The sequence below is a fragment of the Odontesthes bonariensis genome, chromosome 24, assembly GCF_027942865.1.
Source record: "Odontesthes bonariensis isolate fOdoBon6 chromosome 24, fOdoBon6.hap1, whole genome shotgun sequence".
In the NCBI taxonomy this organism is placed as follows: domain Eukaryota; kingdom Metazoa; phylum Chordata; class Actinopteri; order Atheriniformes; family Atherinopsidae; genus Odontesthes; species Odontesthes bonariensis.
Window position 1 is genome coordinate 27,313,797 of NC_134529.1, and position 21,772 is coordinate 27,335,568.

Here is a 21,772-nt window from a genome sequence, read left to right on the forward strand (position 1 = left end):
AATTATAACAATAAAATTAAAAACATTAATTCCAGCAGTTTTTTTTTTTAGCATACAAGAGAGAACTGAGGTAGAAACAAATGTGGGATTCCGTCAGTCACATGGTGTGTGACATGCATGGTCAGCTCCGAAGCTCCGAGAGGCTTTCAAAGTGCATGGACTTACCTTGCTCTGGTTTCTGAATACTACTCTGACCATGTTCAGTCCAATAAAATCACAGAAACAAAAATAATGCCAGCGCCATAGGACAAAGATATCATATTGTATATTGACGGTCATACCTTTGGCTTGAAATGAGGTGCAAACTGAGGTGTGATCTTTATGGTGTCGTTGCTCCCTTGAGAATCACTATGCTCCATATTTGCATCACTTTTGTTGCTTGTGCTGGTGCCGGTATAGTCCACATATGAACCTGGAATTTCATGAAGAAGGTTTGATAGATTCATTTTTTTATGGTGAACTCTTTAAATGTTCAGAATCTGTTGTTGTCTACATTGGAAAAAGTACATTCATCTAAAGAGAACTAGTATGGACATTTTGACCCGGAAATGTGTGCTATGAGTTTGAAATGAATGACAAAGTTACCAGAACTATATATGTCTGGCTATTTTTATAAACCCCGGCTGTCACCAAAACAACCAACTAATCATTAAGATTCAGACACCTAAGACATCAAAGCGATTTCTGATTTAAAAAAAAAAGAAAAAAGTATCAACGAGTTGTAATTTGCTATGCATGTACATTTAAAGATGACCAACCTCCGCTTTAAAACAGCGTGAACATGATGACAGAATAACATCAGTCCTGACACCATATGCTATATTTACCCCTTTTCATTCAAGATAGTTGACATGAATACATTAATCAATTTGTTTAGGAGATAGCATTCATTCACACACTGAATTCAGACTTTTCTCTTATATTCTTGTGGGTTTGGACTGTTCTAGGGGTGTGGTATGTAATGGCTACAAGGCTATAATAGTGCACAGTTTTCTATAGCTTGTTGAACAGTCAGTATTATACTCCTGAAGGTTTAATTACACTGTAAAAGTAGTAAAATTATTATAAGCTTGAGGAAAAGGTGATGCTTATTTCACCTTATCTGGACAATCGCAGCGGGTTGTCAGAAGATGAGCTGCATCATCACACTAAGTCCTTCTAGACTTACAGCTTTCCCATAACATGTCAATTTACCATGTAAGTTATATTCATGCTAACACAGAGCATTGTGTTAAAACAACAGTCAGTGGGCCTACATGATGAGATTAATTCGATTATAGCTATAGTTGGGTTATGCTCCTTATTTGAGCAAGGGCAATTATCCTTGGATATATGGCGGACGAATGAATCGAATCATTGTCACAAAGCATGTCATACCCCTGTATGATAGGTGGCGCTGTACCCATTTCAACTAGTGGTAATAGAGCCACTTACGGTTGACCTCTTCACCACCAACAACAACAAACTCAGGCATTCGAGAAAGATGGAGAACGCAGAGCAAGATGAAGCGCTCGTTTAGTGTGACTATCAACCGAGTTATCTCGGGGTCTTAATCCGACTTGCGAGTAACCCGATCCGATCCAATTTTTAGTCAAACTAAGGTGTATACATGAACTTAATAACTCAGTCTTACTGTAATTTAGCCATTAATCCAATTATTTACAGTGCCATGTAACCCCACTGAGTGAATGGGAACAGATAAAATACTGTGAAAAAGATTCTTTGCTGCAGCAAAGTTTGACCAGTGCTGTTTTTCTTTTCTTTTTTGTAAACATTGTGAGCAGCAGGTAATATGTCAAATTAAATTAAACGCTTAAGTCATACTGAAAGTTTTAAAGAGCTGGTTCCTGGTTTGAATCCTGGCTGAGGCCTTTCTGTAAGGAGTTTGCATGTTCTTCCTGAATGTGCGTGGCTTCTCTCAAGCTTCCCCCTAACCACCAAAGAACATGCATGTTGGGTTAATTGGCGACTCTAAATGGTCCCTTGGAGTGAGTGCGAGTGTGCGTGGTTTGTCTTGTTCTGTCTCTGTGTGGCCCTGTGATGACTGTCCAGGGTGTACCCCACCCTCACCCAATGACAGCTGGGACCTGCGACCCCGAGTTGGGTTAAGCGGGTATAGAAAATTGATGGATGGATTAAAGGCGGGGTAGGGGATCTTTTTCTGGAACATTTTTTTACATATTGCTTGAAATACTCTTCACACCCTCATTGCAACCAATTAATTAAAAGTTTTGACACAAAAATGAAAAGTTTTAGTGGCCCCTAGAACGTACAATCTAGGAAAAACAGTATCCAATCATTTTGAACGGACCGTTCACAATGATTGGATACTGATGCCGTCTATCAAACTGCAATCTGCTCCTCCCTCCCCCTCCTTCCCCCTGTGCGCGTACCCTGCTCCGTGAATGAAGCTTGGCAGGAAGCTAAACAAGAGCCAGCTTGGCTAGCACCTAGCATTATTAAACGTATAGTTAGCATATACTAAATACTAAATACGGCAGCGATCGATGCTTGCTGTCAGAACAGCGCTCGTGCACCTTCGTGCTCGTGCGCGTTCATGTACTCTAGAGGCGTGCCTTCGGGGGGAAAGTGAAGAAAAGGGTTGGGACTTTTTACCTGTGTATTTTCAAAATGCAGCTTCGCTGGACTCAAAATCCAGGATCTCCTACCCTACCTTTAAAGTGATGGAGATATTTTACTACATCTGACCTTATAAAAACATTACATAAAAGCACCAGTGGAGTTATTCATACATGACTCCAACACGTTAAGTTGCTGCCAGATTAATGGGAAGCAGTGCAATGTGTTTAAGGGGCTCATGTTTGTGTCTGTCCAGTTTGACATAAATGCTGATTGATTTAAAGTAAACCAGAGACTAAAAAAATATTTAATCGCAAAGAGGACAATGCATGAGAAACAATGAATAAAAAGAAACATCTGTGAAAAGTTCTGACTATAACTGCATTGGACAAAGTTGAATTTTTTCAAAACATAAGTTTCAGCGAATTACAAAACAGGTCAAACAAAAAAAACCTGAAAAAAAAACCCAACTTACAAATAAAGTTGGGAGGAGAAGGTAACACTGCTGTCAATACAAAGTTTTTTCTAAAAAAAAGACAGAACTAGAATCAGACACAGATTGTCTTTTTTTTGGCTGAACAGTTAAAAGAGAAGGTCGGATAGGACAGATGTATTAGCTTGAATTGTTACTATCAGTAAGTAATAAGTGATTGTCTCTCTTGTTTCTGCTTGGCCACGTTGATGAAGTTGCCAATGTGCGCGTTTAAAATCATGAAAAGCTTACAATAATCTAGTCATCCGTATAGCTGTGCATGTATACGGATGTTTGTTTTGACGACAGTGACATTACATCCTACAACTGTAGTGGAAGCCAAAGAGCAAAAATTGCCAATTTCTCTAGTAATGTTATAACAAAGACCATAAATAGAGAATCGTTGTTTTGTTTTGGTGTGCCTTTTACAACGATACAATCCAATTTATTTATAAAGCACATTTAAAAATAACAACAGTTGTTCTAACTATAATAATTAAAAAAATTAATTAAAACAAATTAATAAATTAAAGGCACAATAAAACAAATGGCGCAAACACAACAGCTTGCGTACAAAGTACAAAGGATAAACTCATGCTGTGTTGAACGCCAGGAAAAACAGACGTCTTTAAATGAGATTTAAAAACAGGTCTGCCTCATATATAGTGGCAACCTGTTCCACAGTTTTGGGGCTGGAACCCTGAAAGCCGGATCCCCTCTGAGACGCAGCCCCATTCCCGGAATAGCAAAGAGAAGCTGATCAGCTAATCTCAGAGACTATAAAAGGATGTACGGTTGAAGCAAATCAGTAGGGTAGAAGCCATGAGGACATTTATACACAAATAAAATCATTTTAAAATCAATTCTGTAACGGACTGGGAGCCAAAGAAGGGAGACCAGGATGGGAGTGGTATACTCCCGCCTATGTGTTTGTTTTAAAAGGCGAGCAGCAGCATTCTGGATGAGCTGAAGACGAGAGGAAAGCCTGGGTGACCCCAACAAGTCAAGATGAATAAAAGCATGGATCACTTTTCCCAAGTCCAGCCTTGACAAAACAGACTTTAATTAAGCTATTCGTCTCAGTTTTTTTTTTAATTTTTTTTTTAAAACCCAGAGCTCATCTGTTTGTCAAATTTAAAGGATAAGACCGGTTTTTTGACATTGGGCCCTTAATTTCACATTATAACATGATGTTCTACTCACCCCTGCTTGTTGTTGAACATTTGGAGCTGTTCCGAAGATATTCGCGAGGCGTCTGGCTGCTCTCTTGAGATATTCGGCCATGAAACGGTTTCCTATGGGCAAGCTTAAACAGGCACAAACTATGCTGTTTATAATTTATTAATTACTGTACACTAGCACTGATAACGTGGAGGTGCGTCGCTTACTTAAAAACGGGTTATTGTAATTTTGATTTTATTGTCGTAAAGTGGATGTTACTGACGTCATCCTCGTGCTACTGCCACAGACAGCCCACAGACCTGCTGCCTATTTATTCATTCGGCTAAAATTCAAAATTAGTAACCCGGATTTTTTTAAGTAAGCGACGCACCTCCACGTTATCAGTGCTAGTGTACAGTAATTAATAAATTATAAACAGCATAGTTTGTGCCTGTATAAGCTTGCCCATAGGAAACCGTTTCATGGCCGAATATCTCAAGAGAGCAGCCAGACGCCTCTCGAATATCTTCGGAACAGCTCCAAATGACCAACAACAAGCAGGGGTGAGTAGAACATCATGTTATAATGTGAAATCAAGGGCCCAATGTAAAAAAAACGATCTTATCCTTTAAGGTACCAATCAATTTTCAACCGGACTGGTAACAGTAGGTTCCACATATGGCGTCAAAGACGCAAGTTTGGAGGGGGGGGCGGTGAACTGGACAGAACAATATGACCTTGGTTTTCTTGTCGTTAAAGCTAAAGTTTAAAGCCATCCATGCTTTGATGTCACTTAGACATTGCAACAGTAGTTGGACAGAGTGAGAATCATTCTGCTTGAGGGGAAAATAAATTTGACAAATGTCTGTGTAACAGTGAAACGAAAGTCCAACAATTGACCCCTGGGGCATCCCACTGATGTTTCACACTGTAGAAGATATTGAGACTAACAAAAGAACTTCTAAAACCCTTAAAATTGCAGATTCTGTGCTGTGAAAGTTTTTAAATTCAGACTGGAACACCTCTGGAATATAATTTCTGTCTAAAAACGACTGGAGCTGAATAAAGGAACCTTTCTCCAGGATTTTTGAAAGGAACGGGGGTTTGAAGATTGGCCTGAAGTTGGCCTGAACACAGGACCGGGTTTTTATTATTCAGTGGTTGCTCTGCAGCGTGTTTAAAAACCCTGGGGACACTCGTGGTGAGACAGCTACTCACCACATAGCCGTACAGAAGGCCTTACAGTAGGCAAAACGTCTTAAAAAAGGCAAAGGGGGATAGGATCTGAAGGGGAACCTGAAGGTTTCTTATGATCAATAATCTCCTTTACAAAGGAGAGAGAAGCAGGCTCAGACTGGTTGAAGCCAGCAGAGCAGGGGACTGAAATGAATGGAGGTGAGGAGTGATCTAATTAACACAAAGAAGTGGAGAAGATTCTCACAAACCTAAAGGGAGGCTTCCAAGCTGGCAGACTGGGTTTATGGTGCTGAAGAGAACACGACGCTACTGACAGCTTGATGAAATCATTTCATGAAAAGTTTCCTGTGGTGCTGTAGAGACTCCAGCCTTTCTACTCGCTCTGAAGCATTGAGTTGCTATTAACCCTTTTTTTTTTTTTTTTACTTTCTCTACTTCTCCCATGGACACATAGTGTTATAGATGTATATATATATATATATATACACATATACACACACTACCAGCCAAAAGTTTGGACACACCTTCTCATTTAATGGTTTTACTTTATTTTCCTGACTATTAACATTGTAGATTCTCACTGAAGGCATCAAACACATGAACACATATGGAATTTTGTAGCAAACAAAAAAGTGTGAAATAACGGTGCAACATGTAATATATCTGTAAACACATACCAGTTAAAGGCAGGGTAGGAGATCCTGGATTTTGAGTCCAGCGAAGCTGCATTTTGAAAATACACAGGTAAAAAGTCCCAACCCTTTTCTTCACTTTCCCCCCGAAGCCACGCCTCTAGAGTACATGAACGCGCACGAGCACGAAGGTGCACGAGCGCTGTTCTGACAGCAAGCATCGATCGCTGCCATATTTAGTATTTAGTATATGATAACTATACGTTTAATAATGCTAGGTGCTAGCCAAGCTGGCTCTAGTTTAGCTTCCTGCCAAGCTCCTGGGCACGTAATTCGTTCACGGAGCAGGGTACGCGCACAGGGGGAAGGAGGGGGAGGGAGGAGCAGATTGCAGTTTGATAGACGGCATCAGTATCCAATCATTGTGAACGGTCCGTTCACAATGATTGGATACTGTTTTTCCTAGATTGTACGTTCTAGAGGCCACTAAAACTTTTCATATTTGTGTCAAAACTTTTAATTAATTGGTTGCAATGGGGGTGTGAAGAGTATTTCAAGCAATATGTAAAAAAAATTTCCAGAAAAAGATCCCCTACCCAACCTTTAATATATAATATAGTATATATATTAATAAAACAGAATAATATTAGTTTTAGTATGTAATGTATATATAATCCTGTTTTTTTGAGTAATTTGAGGTATTTCTGAGACTGTGCTGCTTTTTATTTTTCTGCTTTGACTGTCGGTATCACGGTGCTGTACAGCTGCAGGAAGCTTAATTTCCCAGTAGGATTCATAAAGTTCTATCTATAAAAAGTGCAAAGTGAGGTAATATTTGAATGTAGGGGCACAGTTAGTCTGGCCTCACACAAGACGTGTGGTGTGTGCGTGGTGTGTGCGTGGTGTGTGCGTGGTGTGTGCGTGGTGTGTGCGTGGTGTGTGCGTGGTGTGTGCGTGGTGTGTGCGTGGCGTGTGCGCGGTGTGTGTGTGCGTGCGTGGTGTGTGCGTGTGTGTGTGTGTGCGTGTGTGTGTGTGCGCGTGTGTACAGCATTTATGCTTCCATGTATTCCAGTCCAGGTAGTATTCAAAGATTTGGCACAGCCCATATTTTTCACATTAGGGGTAGTTTAGGGGAGGTGGTTTTAGTGTATTTTCAGTATGAGGCCAATATGTCAGACCTTAAATTATATATTATTATGTGTTATGAGGATTTTTTTCATTTTAGCAATCGCATGTTATTAATGGGGAGATCTGTTGCTGTACTACAGCTACAGTAGAAACATCCATTGCATTTCCGGGTCAGAGTGCATACCCTGCACATCATCTCTTGTTGTGAAGTGCAGAAGAAATCTGGATAAACCATTTTCACATACACCTGAAAATCTCAGTGTCTAAGTATGCAAATAACTTTATCTTAGTGCTGGTGGCACATTTATCATACAGCTAAAACCATTGAAAAGATTTTTCCAAAATTACAGTTTTGCAACAAAAAAAGTAAGAGTGTGAGCTGTAAAGGAAATAAGTGATCAAAATATATGTATGAACTCTGTGCATTTGTGTCCTGTACCTGTACTGGTTGCAGAGTTGCTCTGTCCCTCGTCTGAATACTGATATGGATATTGCAGAGGTTCATCAGATCCTGGGAAGTACTTAAAAAAGATTTTAAAAGACAGTGAATACATAGTTCACACACCGTCTCAACCTGTAAAGTTCCTGAAACTTTTTACAAGAGGCCTGGATTTAAAATCTCTGCAGACAGTCTGGAGCAGTGGCATGAGAGAGTCTGCAACATTTGCTCCAGAGTATCTCTCGAGCATTTCATGACTCCAGCACGTGTGTGAAATGAGCTTCTGTGTGCTTATAAGAGGTGAAAAAGTAAGTGTGCAAAGCAAGTAAACTAGTACATCGTGCAAAGGATAAGTTACAGACTGTGAGGAATAGTCTCCCCTAATTTAACCGCGCGTGAGGGGAAAATGACTAATCTATAGGCAAGACATGTTTTTAACAAACAAGGGTTCAGACTGAGAGCACCGCCAATAAAAAAGAGCATTGTTCACTTTGATACACTTTTTATATTTTGACTGCATTACTGATAAATTACTTGGACATAAAAAATGTACAGAAATGAGTTTATTTTTTATTTCAACTGAAAAATGTCAGAGAAATGAAGTAGTTTAAAAGAAAAAAATATATATAAAATCAAGATTAATCACACAAAAATACGTTAACATTAATCCTTTGGTCTAAAATAAAACTTGAGTTTGGTATTTCTGCAGGTCGAACTGTCATTTTAGACATTTATTTTTACTTTATCTATTCAACCTTTATTTAACCAGGCAAGTTGGTTGAGAACCAATTCTCATTTACAACGATGGCCTGCAGTGATGCACATGAAGCATCTCGATGACTAACTGTTTTTTAGCTCAGGCGGTGATGTTTATTTGGGTCATGGCTTAGGTTTAATCAAAGCCTTATGCATATGTTATGTAGTGCAAAGTGACAGATTACCTTCATTAGATGAGTCATGATCTTCACTATTTCCTCCATGGAGGGCCGCTGAGAGGGGTCTTTAGACCAGCAGCGAGTCATCAGGCTCTCGATGGGTTTAGGCAAATTCTTGATTAACGGAGGTCTTGTGCCTGAACGACAAAAAGAGACAAAGTAGTGACTCACACATATTCAAAGAAACAAACAGCCTTTGACACGAGACATGAAGAATACACACAACGAATTTAAAACACAACCCCTGCCTCCTGTTGCTTCGGTCGGTAATGGCTCAGGCAGGTAGATAATGCATTCACCATCATCCATCTTTGATGTGGGATTAACTGTAGTGAGTGCTGCACAAGTCAACATGTCTATTCGGTGCTCTCTTCTGACAGCGAACATCTGAGGAGAGCGGTTGACAGCTGGACACGACCTTAAATCTCGTCTGACTCACCGTTGTGCACAGCCCACATAATGCGAAAAGCTGGTCCTCCAATTTCATCAAAGGGCTTCCTCCTGGTGATCACTTCCCAGAGAATGATCCCCCAGCTGAACACATCACACTTCTCGCTGTAATTGCTGCCTGCAAATACACAGGAACCAAACAAACCCCTTAGGTCCCTTTCAAACAGAGAAAAACAGCTTAGACTGACATTGCTGACTGACTGATAAAAGGTAATTTACTTGTGGTACATTTGAGATGAGTGAGAGGGATGTGCCTGATGTGCCTTTATCTAATTGTTTCAAATGGGAGAAGCAATTTCTTCTTTTTTTTTTTTTAAACCAAGGAACAGCTCCTGTGTTGCTTGTTTACGAGGCTTGTTATTGCAGAATTAAAGTGCTCATCTCAAAGCTATTTTAAAGTTGCTTCGCTGCGGTGTTCCGTTTTTCACACGGATGCAAATTAGTTGCAAGGAGTTCACGGAGAGGGCAGGAGTAGGTTGTTTAATTGCACTGGATTCTTTTAACTTGCCTCCAAAAACAAGATAATGACTAGACGCTAATTCATCTTTCCTCCCGACCCCCTCGCCAGGAACACGTCTCATCATTTAGCAATACATTAGGCTCCTGGCTGAATGGGAACACAATTTTTACAGTGTAGTCTCCCTGGGGAAATAAAGGCAGTAGCATCAAACCATTCATCTTCTTGCCATGCTTTGGCGACTACCATCAATAAAGCACAAGAGTACAGTGGCTGATGATGGATTAAGGATTAATGTGTCCATGTTGGAAGCAGATGCAATTAAGGTGAAAAGTGTCAATGCAAAGTTGGTGCTGGTAAGAGTACGAAAATGTGCGAACAGGGCCGTGGTACTTCTGAGAGAACCTACAGTAATAAATATCGGTAAATAAATCAGGATACAAACCAACTAAGATGTCAGCAATGCCAAGCTGTTCTAACAACTGATACTTGCCTTCAAATACCTCTGGAGCCATCCATGCTGCACTTCCTTTGTTGTTGGTCATGTGGGTCTGAATGTCACATGCTGTTCCAAAGTCACATATCTTCAGCACAGTGCCTCCTGCCACAAGAAGCAGACTGAAACAAAGAAGGTAATAAGTTCAACTTGCTTTGGTTGAGATTAGCTGAAGGCTGTGTTGACATTTTTAAGAACATTAAGTAAGTTAAATCTGCGTCGAGTCCGTCGTGAGGGAAATCAATCGGATTGGCGGTTCAGTGCAATCAAACAGCTCGAACAGACATGTAGACGTTATCAACTGATAAATTGATCATTAAAAAATGTATGCATAAAAACGGATACGATGCGATGGCATTAGTTGGAATGCAGGTTTTTGAACTCTCTAAATATAAATAGAAACCTAACTGGGCAAGCACTATGTTGGACACTAAGAACCCGGTGAATAATGAACGGACTTTATGCAAACACTACTTTTTTTTATCTTTGATCTTTAAGTACTCTTTTTTATATTGAATATGTCATACAGACAGCTGCCCCCTTCTGTACTAGACTCGTTTTCTTTTAATGAAGAAGGACTGTAGGTCCTGGCTGGCTGTTGGAAAGCAGCTTTTCAGTCCAGATGCAGGCAACGTGAGGAAGCAATGCAGGGGCCTGGGGTCCGTTTCACGTAGCAGGTTCAACCAACTCTGAGTCTATTCCTGATCTCTGAGTTGATCTACTCTGAGATAGAAAACCCTGAGTTTTCGGTTCCAGAAACGCTGATTTGAGTGAGGTTAATCAACTCTGAGTAAGTTCACCTTGAGTTTAGCGCGTGCACCACAACTTTAAAAAGCCAGCATCAATGGAGCCCCGATTCGACGAGTCACCATGGCAATTTGACTATGCAGTTATTTTATTCCCAACATAATGCTGTTTTCACACACATAAACTATGTCTTCTCATCTATATCATCCATCCATCCATTATCTATACACCGCTGAATCCGTCAGTCGGGTCGCGGGGGGGCTGGAGCCTATCCCAGCGGTCAATGGGCAAGAGGCGGGGTACACCCTGGACAGGCCGCCAGTCCATCACAGGGCCACATAGAGACAAACGAGACAAACAACCATGCACACTCACAGTCACTCAGAAGGACAATTTAGAGTCATCATATATATCATGTTCTGTTAAATAATTAAGCCTATTTAAACTAACACAGACTTCTACTGAGCCAACAGAAAGAAGGCAGATGCCCGTAAAACGGGTGGTGGCCACCACCTCTAACGGGAGGGCAGTGGCAGCTGAGGGAATCCCCGGAGGGAATCCACCCCCCACACACGAGTGCCTTTATAAAATATAATAGGCCTATATATGTCTTTTTTAAGCCTATTCATACAAATATTTATTTGTCTTTTATGTCTTTTATTCTTTTGTCCCAACACATTCTGATGGTGCCGCTCAAAAAGATAATTGTCTGTAAATGCAAAAATCTATGCGCGGTCTAATAACCATCTCCGACGAATATTTATTTCTCTGCGCAATAATGCTGCACCTTCATCCACGGGATCATTGTCAAAAGGACATGTTCGTGAAAAAAGTCGCCTCCTACTGTGCATAATGGACTTCTAGAAGTAGAAGAACTCGCTCTGCTGACTGAATGAATAAGGAAATCAAATGGCGTGTGTGGCTGAAAGAGGGCGGAGACAGAAAGAAACTCAAGGTTTCTTGAATAAAACCTGGTCCCGACCAGGTTAAGTTCAGAGAGTCTGTTACTACGGTAACTGACCGTGAGGTTAAGTTACCTCTCTTTGTGAAACGGAAAACTCAGGGTTTCCCTCATTTCAGGGTTAACCTACTCAGAGTTTTCACTAAACCTGCTACGTGAAACGGACCTCTGCTGGTGTTGCTGCTGCTTTTTTTTGTTGTTGTTGTTGTTGTTGTTTTTCTCTCCGTTTGTCTACTTGCAGGTGCTCCTGATGGTTCTCCGCCTGGTTTTCCCACAGAGGCCATAGAATGCATTCTATTTGGTTTCTACAGATGTAGCAGCTAGTTATCTGGTTTCGTCTATTTTTTTTTTAAAGTTTTTTTTGTTATCCCCTCCAAACATTTCTTTCCATCTCTGTCTCGTTTCTCTTTCCCTGCTCTCCCTCTTTCCCTGTCAAGTGTCAAGTTTGGCACTATTACATGTAAAGTATTGGAACAAAGATAAATAAACAAGCAGTACTTGGGAATCAAGCTAAGCTTTACTTTTATAAAACTTCCCTTGACAAAGCAAATGTGTTTGGCATAAAACGGTATTCAGATTTCAATTCTGCTACCATAAAGGGGAAAAAAACAAAAAACAAAAACAAGATTCCTTCACCAATGACATAATAATGTGAAGGGGGAAAAAAACCTATGTCTATGTTGTGTAACCGATGTTCCAAGCATAATGTGTCGTCATGCATTTTGTTTGCCAATGAAGAATATATTGAATCAGCATTTTGGGCAGCCCTGCTGTTCTAATGTAGCGAGCTAAATTAAATTATGAACAGAATGTGCCGGCCTTAATCATCTTACAACATCAAAAAAAACGTGTGAACACAAGAAAAACGTACTAATGGAAAAAATACTCGCAATCAAAAGGTACTTGTGACTTGACAACTTTTATTGCTTCTTAAACTATGAAATATTAGGGCTGGGCAACAATTAAAATTTATTAATCTAATTAATCACATGATTTCCCTGATTAATCAAGATTAATTGCATTTGTATGCAAAATCCAAAAATGAATTCAAAAGTAGTGTATAGCTTTAAGCATTTAGTTTTATTTTAAATGTGCTGCCATATGAATGAAAGTGCCATAACATTTGTTGTGCAAACACACTTTTAACATCAGCATCTTTCTGTAGTTTTTATGTATGTATTTTCCTTGATGACTTGCTGCTATCAGTTGTGTGTTTTGCCTTTAAGTGATATTTTAGACTGGAACTACTACGCTGAGAAGACAATTCAACTTGGCAGTGTTTACAGATGACTTTGGTTCTGTCGACTCCGCCGTCTGGAAGAACTTTAAAATGAAAATGGCCGAGTAAAAGTTCCGTACCCTTCTCCATGTTTGGTGGATCCGCCGATTACTTTCTTTTCCTGTTCCACAGCAGACAGCAACAGACTTTTACAAAATAAAAGCCTGTGAGCAACAGACTTTTACAATAATAAAACAAATGATAAAACAGGGGTGGTTTGTGGCGTAGTGGGTTGAGCAGGCGCCCCATGTACAAGAGGTTAAAGTCCTCGCTGCAGCTGGCCCCAGTTCGAGTCCCGCATCGGACGGCCCTGTGCTGCATGTTGTTCCCCCTCTCTCTGCCCCCTGCTTCCTGTCTCTCTGAACTTTTCTATCCATTAAAGGCACAAAAGCCCCCAAAATGTTTTTATATAAAAAAATTTAAAAAAACATGCGTTAAAGGTTGGGTAGGGGATCTTTATTCTGGAACATTTTTTTACATATTGCTTGAAATACTCTTCACACCCCCATTGCAACTAATTAATTAAAAGTTTTGACACAAAAATGAAAAGTTTTAATTCAATTTCAATTCATTTTTATTTATATAGCGCCAAATACAACAAATGTCATCTCAAGGCACTTAGATAGTAAGTCCAATTCAAGTTAATTGGAATTCAATTAATTAATAATAATCATAATTCATAAAATAATCCAATTCGTTCATATAGAGCCAATTCAAAAACAATTTCCTAGCTAAGAAAACCAACAGATTGCACTGAAAACTTTTTTTAGTGGCCTCTAGAACGTACAATCTAGGAAAAACAGTATCCAATCATTGTGAACGGTCCGTTCACAATGATTGGATACTGATGCCGTCTATCAAACTGCAATCTGCTCCTCCCTCCCCCTCCCTCCCCCTGTGCGCGTACCCTGCTCCGTGAACGAATTACGCATCCAGAAGCTTGGCAGGAAGCTAAACTAGAGCCAGCTTGGCTAGCACCTAGCATTATTAAACGTATAGTTATCATATACTAAATACTAAATATGGCAACGATCGATGCTTGCTGTCAGAACAGCGCTCGTGCACCTTCCTGCTCGTTCATGTACTCTAGAGGCGTGCCTTCGGGGGGAAAGTGAAGAAAAGGGTTGGGACTTTTGACCTGTGTATTTTCAAAATGCAGCTTCGCTGGACTCAAAATCCAGGATCTCCTACCCTACCTTTAATGCTCGATAAAATATTTATCGGCTTTAAATAATTAATGCGCTAACGCGATAATAACGAGTTAACTCAGCCCTATGATATACATTAAATTTTTCAATTTTAGATACACTATAATGACTTATTTACACAACTAATAGAGACGCATGAGTCGACGTATAGCGTTTTCCCACTGGACAGTAGGATTAGTCTCAACACGGCTCTACTCTCTTCTCAACTTGATTACCTCAGACAATGCACCTTTTTTTTTTTTTTAACCTGCATTTTAAGACAATGCACCTTTGATGTGGGCCATTTATTATAGTGCCAACATGTGAATCTGCAGTGACACAGAGCCAGGAAACAAAAGTTAGCTTTGTGTATAGAGTGGTTAACACACCATTTATTTGTGCAACCAGCTTTGAACAAAATTTGACCACAGCACAATGTTGATTCTGTGACATGTTTTTAGTATTCAATCCATTAAATGTTTGACCCACCATGGATTTGAATCCAACAGTTCACAAGTTTTGGGGATTTCAAGTTAAATGTCCAAGAGTGCTTGGTGATCATAAACCAGCAGAGCGCTGGCATTTAAAGTGACAAAAACAGCACACAAACACGAACTTCACAGCTACAGAGGGCAGGCCACACACATTGGTGCCATCTTGGAGGTTACGGAATCTTCAGTTAGCATTTTGATTGTTAAAATTCATGACAGTGCAATTAGAAAAAAAACCTGCAAAAGTGTGGATTGTTTGGAAGGGTTGCCAGGAGTAAGATTCTTCTATACTTAGGTTTGGAAAATCCTATCTGAACTTCACACACTACTTTTGGTAAAATATATGGAGATGTCTGGCCATAATGCAAAGAGTTATCTGAAGTTATTTAGAGTAGTTAAAGTCAGATGAGAGGGGAATGGTCTGACAACTAAAGCCGTCAGACTCAAAATGTGTGAAATGCAACAGGAAAATGACCATAAACACGCCAGAAAATCTATAACAGAATGGCAAAAAAGAGAGAAAGATCAAGGTGTTGTGATGGCCAAGTCAAAGCGTGGACCTCAGTCATGATGTCAAGTGACCTTATGAGAGCTGAGTATAAATGAATGCCCACAAACCTTGTGGGCACCCACAAACACTGTAAGAAAAGTTGGCCAAAGCTCCTCCACAACAACACTGGAGGCTTAAACACACAGAGACATGAATCATTTGAGCTGTCGTGACTACAGGTGGTTTTTCACAAACTGCTTCTGCATTTAGGCTTAGGTTGTGTGAAAATACATAATAACATTGGGTAATACTGTATGTCATGTGTTTTTGTGCATCTAGGGTTGTGTTCATCTAATTTTCAAGATCTAATCTAATCTAATCCAATCCAATCTCGAGGCCTATTAAGATTCACAACTATACAAACTACAGCTTAATGTCCAAACACAGTGTCCTGAATGTGCTGATAATGGAGAGAAAAAAATCCCATTTACACAAGCACAACAATCACAATCACTATAAACTTAGAATTCTGGTACTTCTCCAGCCAGTGCTTACAACTACAACTAAAACTAGTCCTGAAAGCATTCTCTGCGACTGAGCACTGGCAAAAATATTTCTGAAATTAATGCTGAAACTGAACTGTACATAAATATGGTCGACTACCCCAAATGTTATATGTTATGTAGACAATACTGCTACCAGAATTCTTAATACAAATTCAACCACAACTACTGGACGAAACACTGACAACCCTATATGTTGTGTACTCCTGCTTAATATGTGTTTTTCATAGCAGTGCTGTCACATAACAGCACCTGCAGCTGGGCGGGCAGAGGGAGGGTCCAGTGCTTGCTGGCCTGCAGTGCTACAGCAATCCGACTCCTGACAAAGCAGCTAAGTTGTGCACCAACCCATTTCCCCTACATACAAAAAGATCAAAAGACCCGATGGTTTATGCATGCCCGTTTTATCTCTTCGAAATATCATGGTCTGCCTTTCCAAAGTTTGTTTTACCAGTAATCTACCTTACAGGAGTTGGGAAGCAGTACGGTTGCACCCTGTATGCTGAAAACATGTCATTAGCGCTGGAAAATGTCTCAGCTTAATTTTTTCACAAGGAAATCTAAAGTTCAAAACCATTTAGGTTAAGAGAACCCTTACCATTAAACACTCGAATACCTCATTATTCCTCTTAACATGCTCTTCAATGACAGAACATTACAGTTTGGTTTGTTAGGAGTTTTTTTTCCCCCATTGTACCACATAACTGATACCATGTGATGATATTTTGGTACTACCGTCGCCGAGGTTCCAACCCAGAACAGCTCACTCCCAGGCATTCAGCGCACACACTGAGGCAGTTCCCTGCTCCAGGCTGGCACACTTTACAACAGAAATGACAGATATCTCATTTGTGTGCACAGATTGCATATTGTGTGCTTGACTCATGGATACTTGAGCGTTTATATCAACTGAGGGTATAAATTCACAGGTGGATTTTTGTGACTGGAGCTGAGCGCCGGAGTTGTTATCTCTCCCAATTGATATTTAAACGTACGGATTTTTAAGTAAAAGCCTGCTGTAAACTAATTCAGTGCAAGAACGCCTCTAAACGCCTCTGTAGGCTTCACTTGTCTTTGGAAAAAAGCATCAGGTAAATGAAAATAATGTGATAAACACACACTTCATGGAGTGTGACTCGACTGTGTTGCCGCAGCTTCACATGCAGCGATCCTGTTCACAGTTAGGTGACACTGTAACGGAAAATAAAGCATCCAAAAGCCATGCCGAGTTCAACCATACTGTACAGCAGTGTTTCCCAACCTTTTTTGGCCTGAGTACCCCCTGAGCCTTCTTGTCACACCACAAGTACCCCCTCACACATACAACGCGTGCGATGATTCTCCAAAAGTAGAGCAACACAGTGGTTATTACATGAAAATCATTTCATTTAATATCCTTAACTTGAACATAAAATTCTCAGGCTTTCTCTCTCTTTTTTTTAACCTCAGTTGAATTCAACAAAAGAATAAAAAACATTTTCTTGAAATATAAATAATTAACCAAAATAGTATAAATACTAAATCAAAATAATCTTCCTTTGTTATCCAACTTAAACAAGTAACATTTGTCTTTTTTTTAAGAATACATGAACATAACTCATTTCTCTCTCTTTTCAAGAATACATTAACAGACCTAACTCATGTAACATTCATCACAAAACTGGAGTCTCCTTCATAAACAGTCCTCCATAAAAGTGCTTTTTCATAGTTAATATCTGAAACAAAACCTTTATCAAAATACTCACTACTGTAGTATAATCTGGTCTTTAGTGAGACACTTGAGCTTGCTTGTCTTTCATCAGCTTTGCTAGATTTATCTTCTTTAAAATTGTATTAAATAAATAGCATATTACTAAATTCCACAGCAGACATTATTTTGTCCACATATTACGAGCTTGGGACTAAACACTTTTGTGTGACGCCTTTAAAAAAAATAAAAAATACTCCCCGTGTGCTGCGTACCCCCGGTTGGGAAACACTGCTGTACAGTACTGTTTAAAGTAATGGAAGAAATGCCATAAGGAGTGATTAACTGCATAGAAAGAACTTTTGTTGGAACACAAAGGAAAAACATATTTACATCCAAAATGTGAATCCATGTTGAAAAATCTGTACACTTCTGGCTTTTAACTATAAGAGAACATAGCCCCGACATGAGTCCAACATTACAACTGAGACAATTGAAAGCAATTTGGTGAAAGTGAAACAGGAGACCGGAGTGTGAGGTGAGGCATACTTGGGTGGCTTGAGGTCCCTGTGAATGAGAGCCTTTGGTTTCATGCCATGGAGATAGGAGACTCCTTGGGCACACTGTAAACACCAGCTCATGGCATGGGAAGCAGTGTAATAAGGGAGGGGTTCAGCACCATGCAGCACTGTGGACAAGAGAACACAATCACAAACGCTACCACCATAGACCAAAACCAAGCAGAAAAGCTGGACGCTGCAGTGATTCAGGACCTCGTCATACACAGAAACATAGAGGCCTATATCCCATGGAGTTCACTCTCTTCTTCACATAGTTGCTTGAACGACTTAAAGAAAAAACTGGGACCACATGGTTTACAAAAAGCATTGACATTTTAACCAAATTACATCAAAGTTATGGGACCCCAATGTAGGTCCCAGGAGTAAATTTGATAGAGAGATGAAGTGTGAAGCACAGAACAACACCACATGGTTGGGATGCGTTTAAGCAAAAATGATCACATTGCTCCGACCTCTGGTGTGTGAGGGAAACTGTTCCGGACAAAGTATTGATTACATGTGTTACCTACTAAGACTCTTTCAGAGCTGAGAGCCCTCTGACTGCACAAACAATGAAAATCTTTAAAACTCCAACATCTTGTGACGTGGGTAACAATTTTATAATCCAGGAGTTACATTTTTTATCATTTAATGTCCTCAACAAAGTATTTGATGAAATCAAAGCAATACTGCCACATGAACACACTTGATGTTGAACACACTTATTGTCAGTCGCTTTGGATAAAAGCGTCTGCAAAATGACCGTAATGTGATGTAATGAAGGTCCATCAACCAAAAACATCAGCATAAATCCTCTAATATACACAGACACATCTACGCGCTCAAAAACTGTCTCAGACGAGGCAATCTCATCTGGAAAATACAATCCTCTTAAAACAATAACCAAAATGAACCTTAAGTAGAGACAAAGTGTAAAAAGGAAAGAAAAAAATCATATTGTGTGATGCGTGGTGATTCATGCAGCTTTACGTCTCCAGTAATTACAATAACTTTAACTCTTGAGTTTTTTTTAAAGCTAATTTTTGCATAAACAGTTATTAATGCTGCATGTAGCATCTCTTTTATTTCCTTGCTCCTTCTGAATATTTAATGCAGGAAAACAAGGTTATACTGGATGTCACTGTGCAATGAGAGACAAGTGGCTCGTCATGCAACAGTGTTAAAGTCAACTGAACAGGGTTGTTTCTTGTGTCTGTGCAAGGCTGTGCTTGTTTTACAGCTAGCAAAGTGGAACATGTGCTGTCATTTATAATATAAAGTTTTTTTACTCCATTACAACATCTTGACTCACCATTGTACAATGATCCACCTTCAGCATATTCCATCACCAGACAGACCTGAGTGGGAAAGATGCCCATAGAGGTTCTTAGAATCACAGACTTACATTTCAATCATCACATTGCAGACACTTAACATTTTAGTTAACTTACTGGATTTTTGCATGCGCCATACAACTTCACAATATTGTGGTGGTTCACACGTGAAAGCTGTCGGAGCTGGAGACAAAGGGGAAATATGACAAACGATTCTATACATGTGTGCATCACTTTGAGCACACAAAAATACATCTCATCAGGTACTCTGTGTATGAAGCTTTCTGATACATCTGTAACATTAGATCCTTACCAAGTGTGTCAATTAAACACTGGGACGACAATAAGAAAAAAAAAAATCTAGGAACGAGTTCAGTACCTCAACAATAAAGGCTTTCCTCTCCGATTCACTCTCAATGGTCTTGATTGCGACATCATTGCCTTTCCATTTGGCTTTGCAGACGACCCCAAATGCTCCTCTTCCCACCACCTGAAAATAGTGACCACATTAATAAAGCTTAACAGGCAAGTGGGCAAACTCATAAATAAACTAAACCCACCTCTTCAACCTCAATATCTTCATAATTGATTTCTTCAAATGGATATCCAGGTGGAGTTTCCAGCATTTCGTTGGATGGCAAAGTTAGAGACATTACTAGCTAAAATAAGCTAGTAACTTACTGGAAAAAAAAGCAAAAGGTGGACAGAGAAAAGGTTAGGGTAATTATTGCAAAAGACATATTGACATGGCATAGTTGTATAAGTAGTTTATAAGTAACCATGCTTATGGGTAATTAGCATGAAACAATATGATCAACAAGCTGTCAAATACGGTCAAACGGCAGAACGTTGGCTTTCTGTCAGATTTTAAAATGCAGTAAACCAGCTGACTAGCTAGCAGAGTTAACAGTAGCTACCTTGGAAAAAAAACTGGCACTGAACGCCCGAAGAGCTCAAAATGTACTTTCTGCAAACGTCATGTTAAGTTACAGGCATCACAGCACGAGTATAGACCGATGTTGACCACAATTCCACATTTACCACACAACAGTCACACGTAAAGCCAGGCTTCTTTATCAAGGCCTATTAGCGAAGGCTGGCTAGCTAACCTAGCTGCTCGGCCTTGTTGCTAAGCTAACTACCGAGACTTCTTAGCTTAAACAATCCAACCATTCGTTGTTGATATGTCAGCGCTGCCGGATCTTCAGACATTGGGATATTTTCAACTACTCATGTGTGAAAAATCGAGGAATAAAGTCCATTTTTAGAAAACGTTTCTCCCTATTCGCTGCACAGCCAGACATAACTTTTTCAAAACTCGTCTCGCTGGCTTAGTAGGACTGTTATTCTTCGCAGAAACATAGCAGCTCCATCAGGAAGTGTGTGCACAGTGCAACTCTGTCCCCTGAACGCCGAGAGGAAGTTGTTGTTACAACCCTTTAAAAAAAGACTACGCTTTCTAGAAAGGGAAAAAAATGTTTCCAACATTGCTGAACTAATTGTATTAACCCTCCTGTTGTCTTGCGGGTCAAAAGTGACCCACTACCATGTTTAGCTGTAGAAAAAATACTATAAACTATCCTTTTGCAACTTGAAATTTTATGACTTTTCCTAAAGCGACCCAACACAATGTTAGCACAAGGGTTAAAGTAATGTAAAAAAAAAAAAAAAAAACTATTGCGTTTCCTGTTTCGGAAACATCTGAACTACTTTTGTATCTTAAGTGTTATTTTCTTCTCTAACCATCTTGGATTTGATTAAAGTTTTTATGAATAACAAATACACTCTAAAAACTCAGACGCTGTGTCTTGTTGTTGGAAATGAACAAGCTCAGTCTTGACTTTTCTACAACCAGCAAGCTTTTCAAAGGATTTCAGATGTGTGTGAGTGAAAAAACTACTGAGGATGGAGAAAACTTGCTCAGATCAGAGTTAACTCACTGTCAGCTCATCTGTGAAATCTACATTGCCTAAAAGCCTGAGAGACTTTGAAACAACTCAGGAAAACTCTGAGAATTATTAGTATATTCCGAGTGAGGCATGTATTATCAGTATGAGACCATTTATCATCATATGAAAAAAAAAAAGTTTGAAAGTAGAGTTAACCTAAGGTGGTTAAGTTTAGGTTTAAATTAATTAAGTTACAATTAAGTATCCATGATTATTGTACATAACAGCAACACTCTTAAGGAACCTTGCAACTTCATTAACTAATGTTTATAAAGGATGCATTTGCTCATAATTTTGTGTATGCAGGAATTTCATTAAAACATCTGAGCATTTTGACACTGCAATTAACATAACTTCTTGGCTTTTTTTTTCAGAAGAAGTACTTCTTTACTTTAACATTATTACAAGTGAGAGCCTCCCCGATCACGCTAACAGTTATGTAACACCAGAATTACATTTGTGAGGGGGTATGCTATGTAAACACAACACTTGATGAATGCTAATTATACGCTCCACACAAAGGGAGTAATAAAGCAAGTTCCCAGTAGAGGAAACCACTAGGCAAGCACAACTCATA

At 39.5% G+C, this 21,772-nt stretch overlaps 1 protein-coding gene across 2 annotated transcripts in view; it reads right to left on the reverse strand.

Moving 5' to 3' along the window:
• map3k7 (mitogen-activated protein kinase kinase kinase 7) overlaps nucleotides 1-20,658 on the reverse strand; it is a 37,849-nt gene extending 17,191 nt beyond the window's left edge. The window contains exons 1-11 of one of the 2 annotated variants that reach the window (XM_075459708.1): nucleotides 20,417-20,658; nucleotides 19,807-19,926; nucleotides 19,626-19,736; nucleotides 19,364-19,429; nucleotides 19,225-19,270; nucleotides 17,902-18,040; nucleotides 9,941-10,069; nucleotides 8,984-9,108; nucleotides 8,551-8,681; nucleotides 7,610-7,691; nucleotides 282-412 (exon numbers count right to left, since the gene is read on the reverse strand). In XM_075459708.1, coding sequence (XP_075315823.1) covers nucleotides 282-412; nucleotides 7,610-7,691; nucleotides 8,551-8,681; nucleotides 8,984-9,108; nucleotides 9,941-10,069; nucleotides 17,902-18,040; nucleotides 19,225-19,270; nucleotides 19,364-19,429; nucleotides 19,626-19,736; nucleotides 19,807-19,899 — 1,053 coding nt within the window. In that variant the 5' untranslated portion in view covers nucleotides 19,900-19,926; nucleotides 20,417-20,658. The remainder of the gene's footprint in view (nucleotides 1-281; nucleotides 413-7,609; nucleotides 7,692-8,550; nucleotides 8,682-8,983; nucleotides 9,109-9,940; nucleotides 10,070-17,901; nucleotides 18,041-19,224; nucleotides 19,271-19,363; nucleotides 19,430-19,625; nucleotides 19,737-19,806; nucleotides 19,927-20,416) is intronic. The other variant, XM_075459709.1, reaches the window with a different exon arrangement.
• Between the last annotated feature and the right edge of the window lie 1,114 nt (nucleotides 20,659-21,772).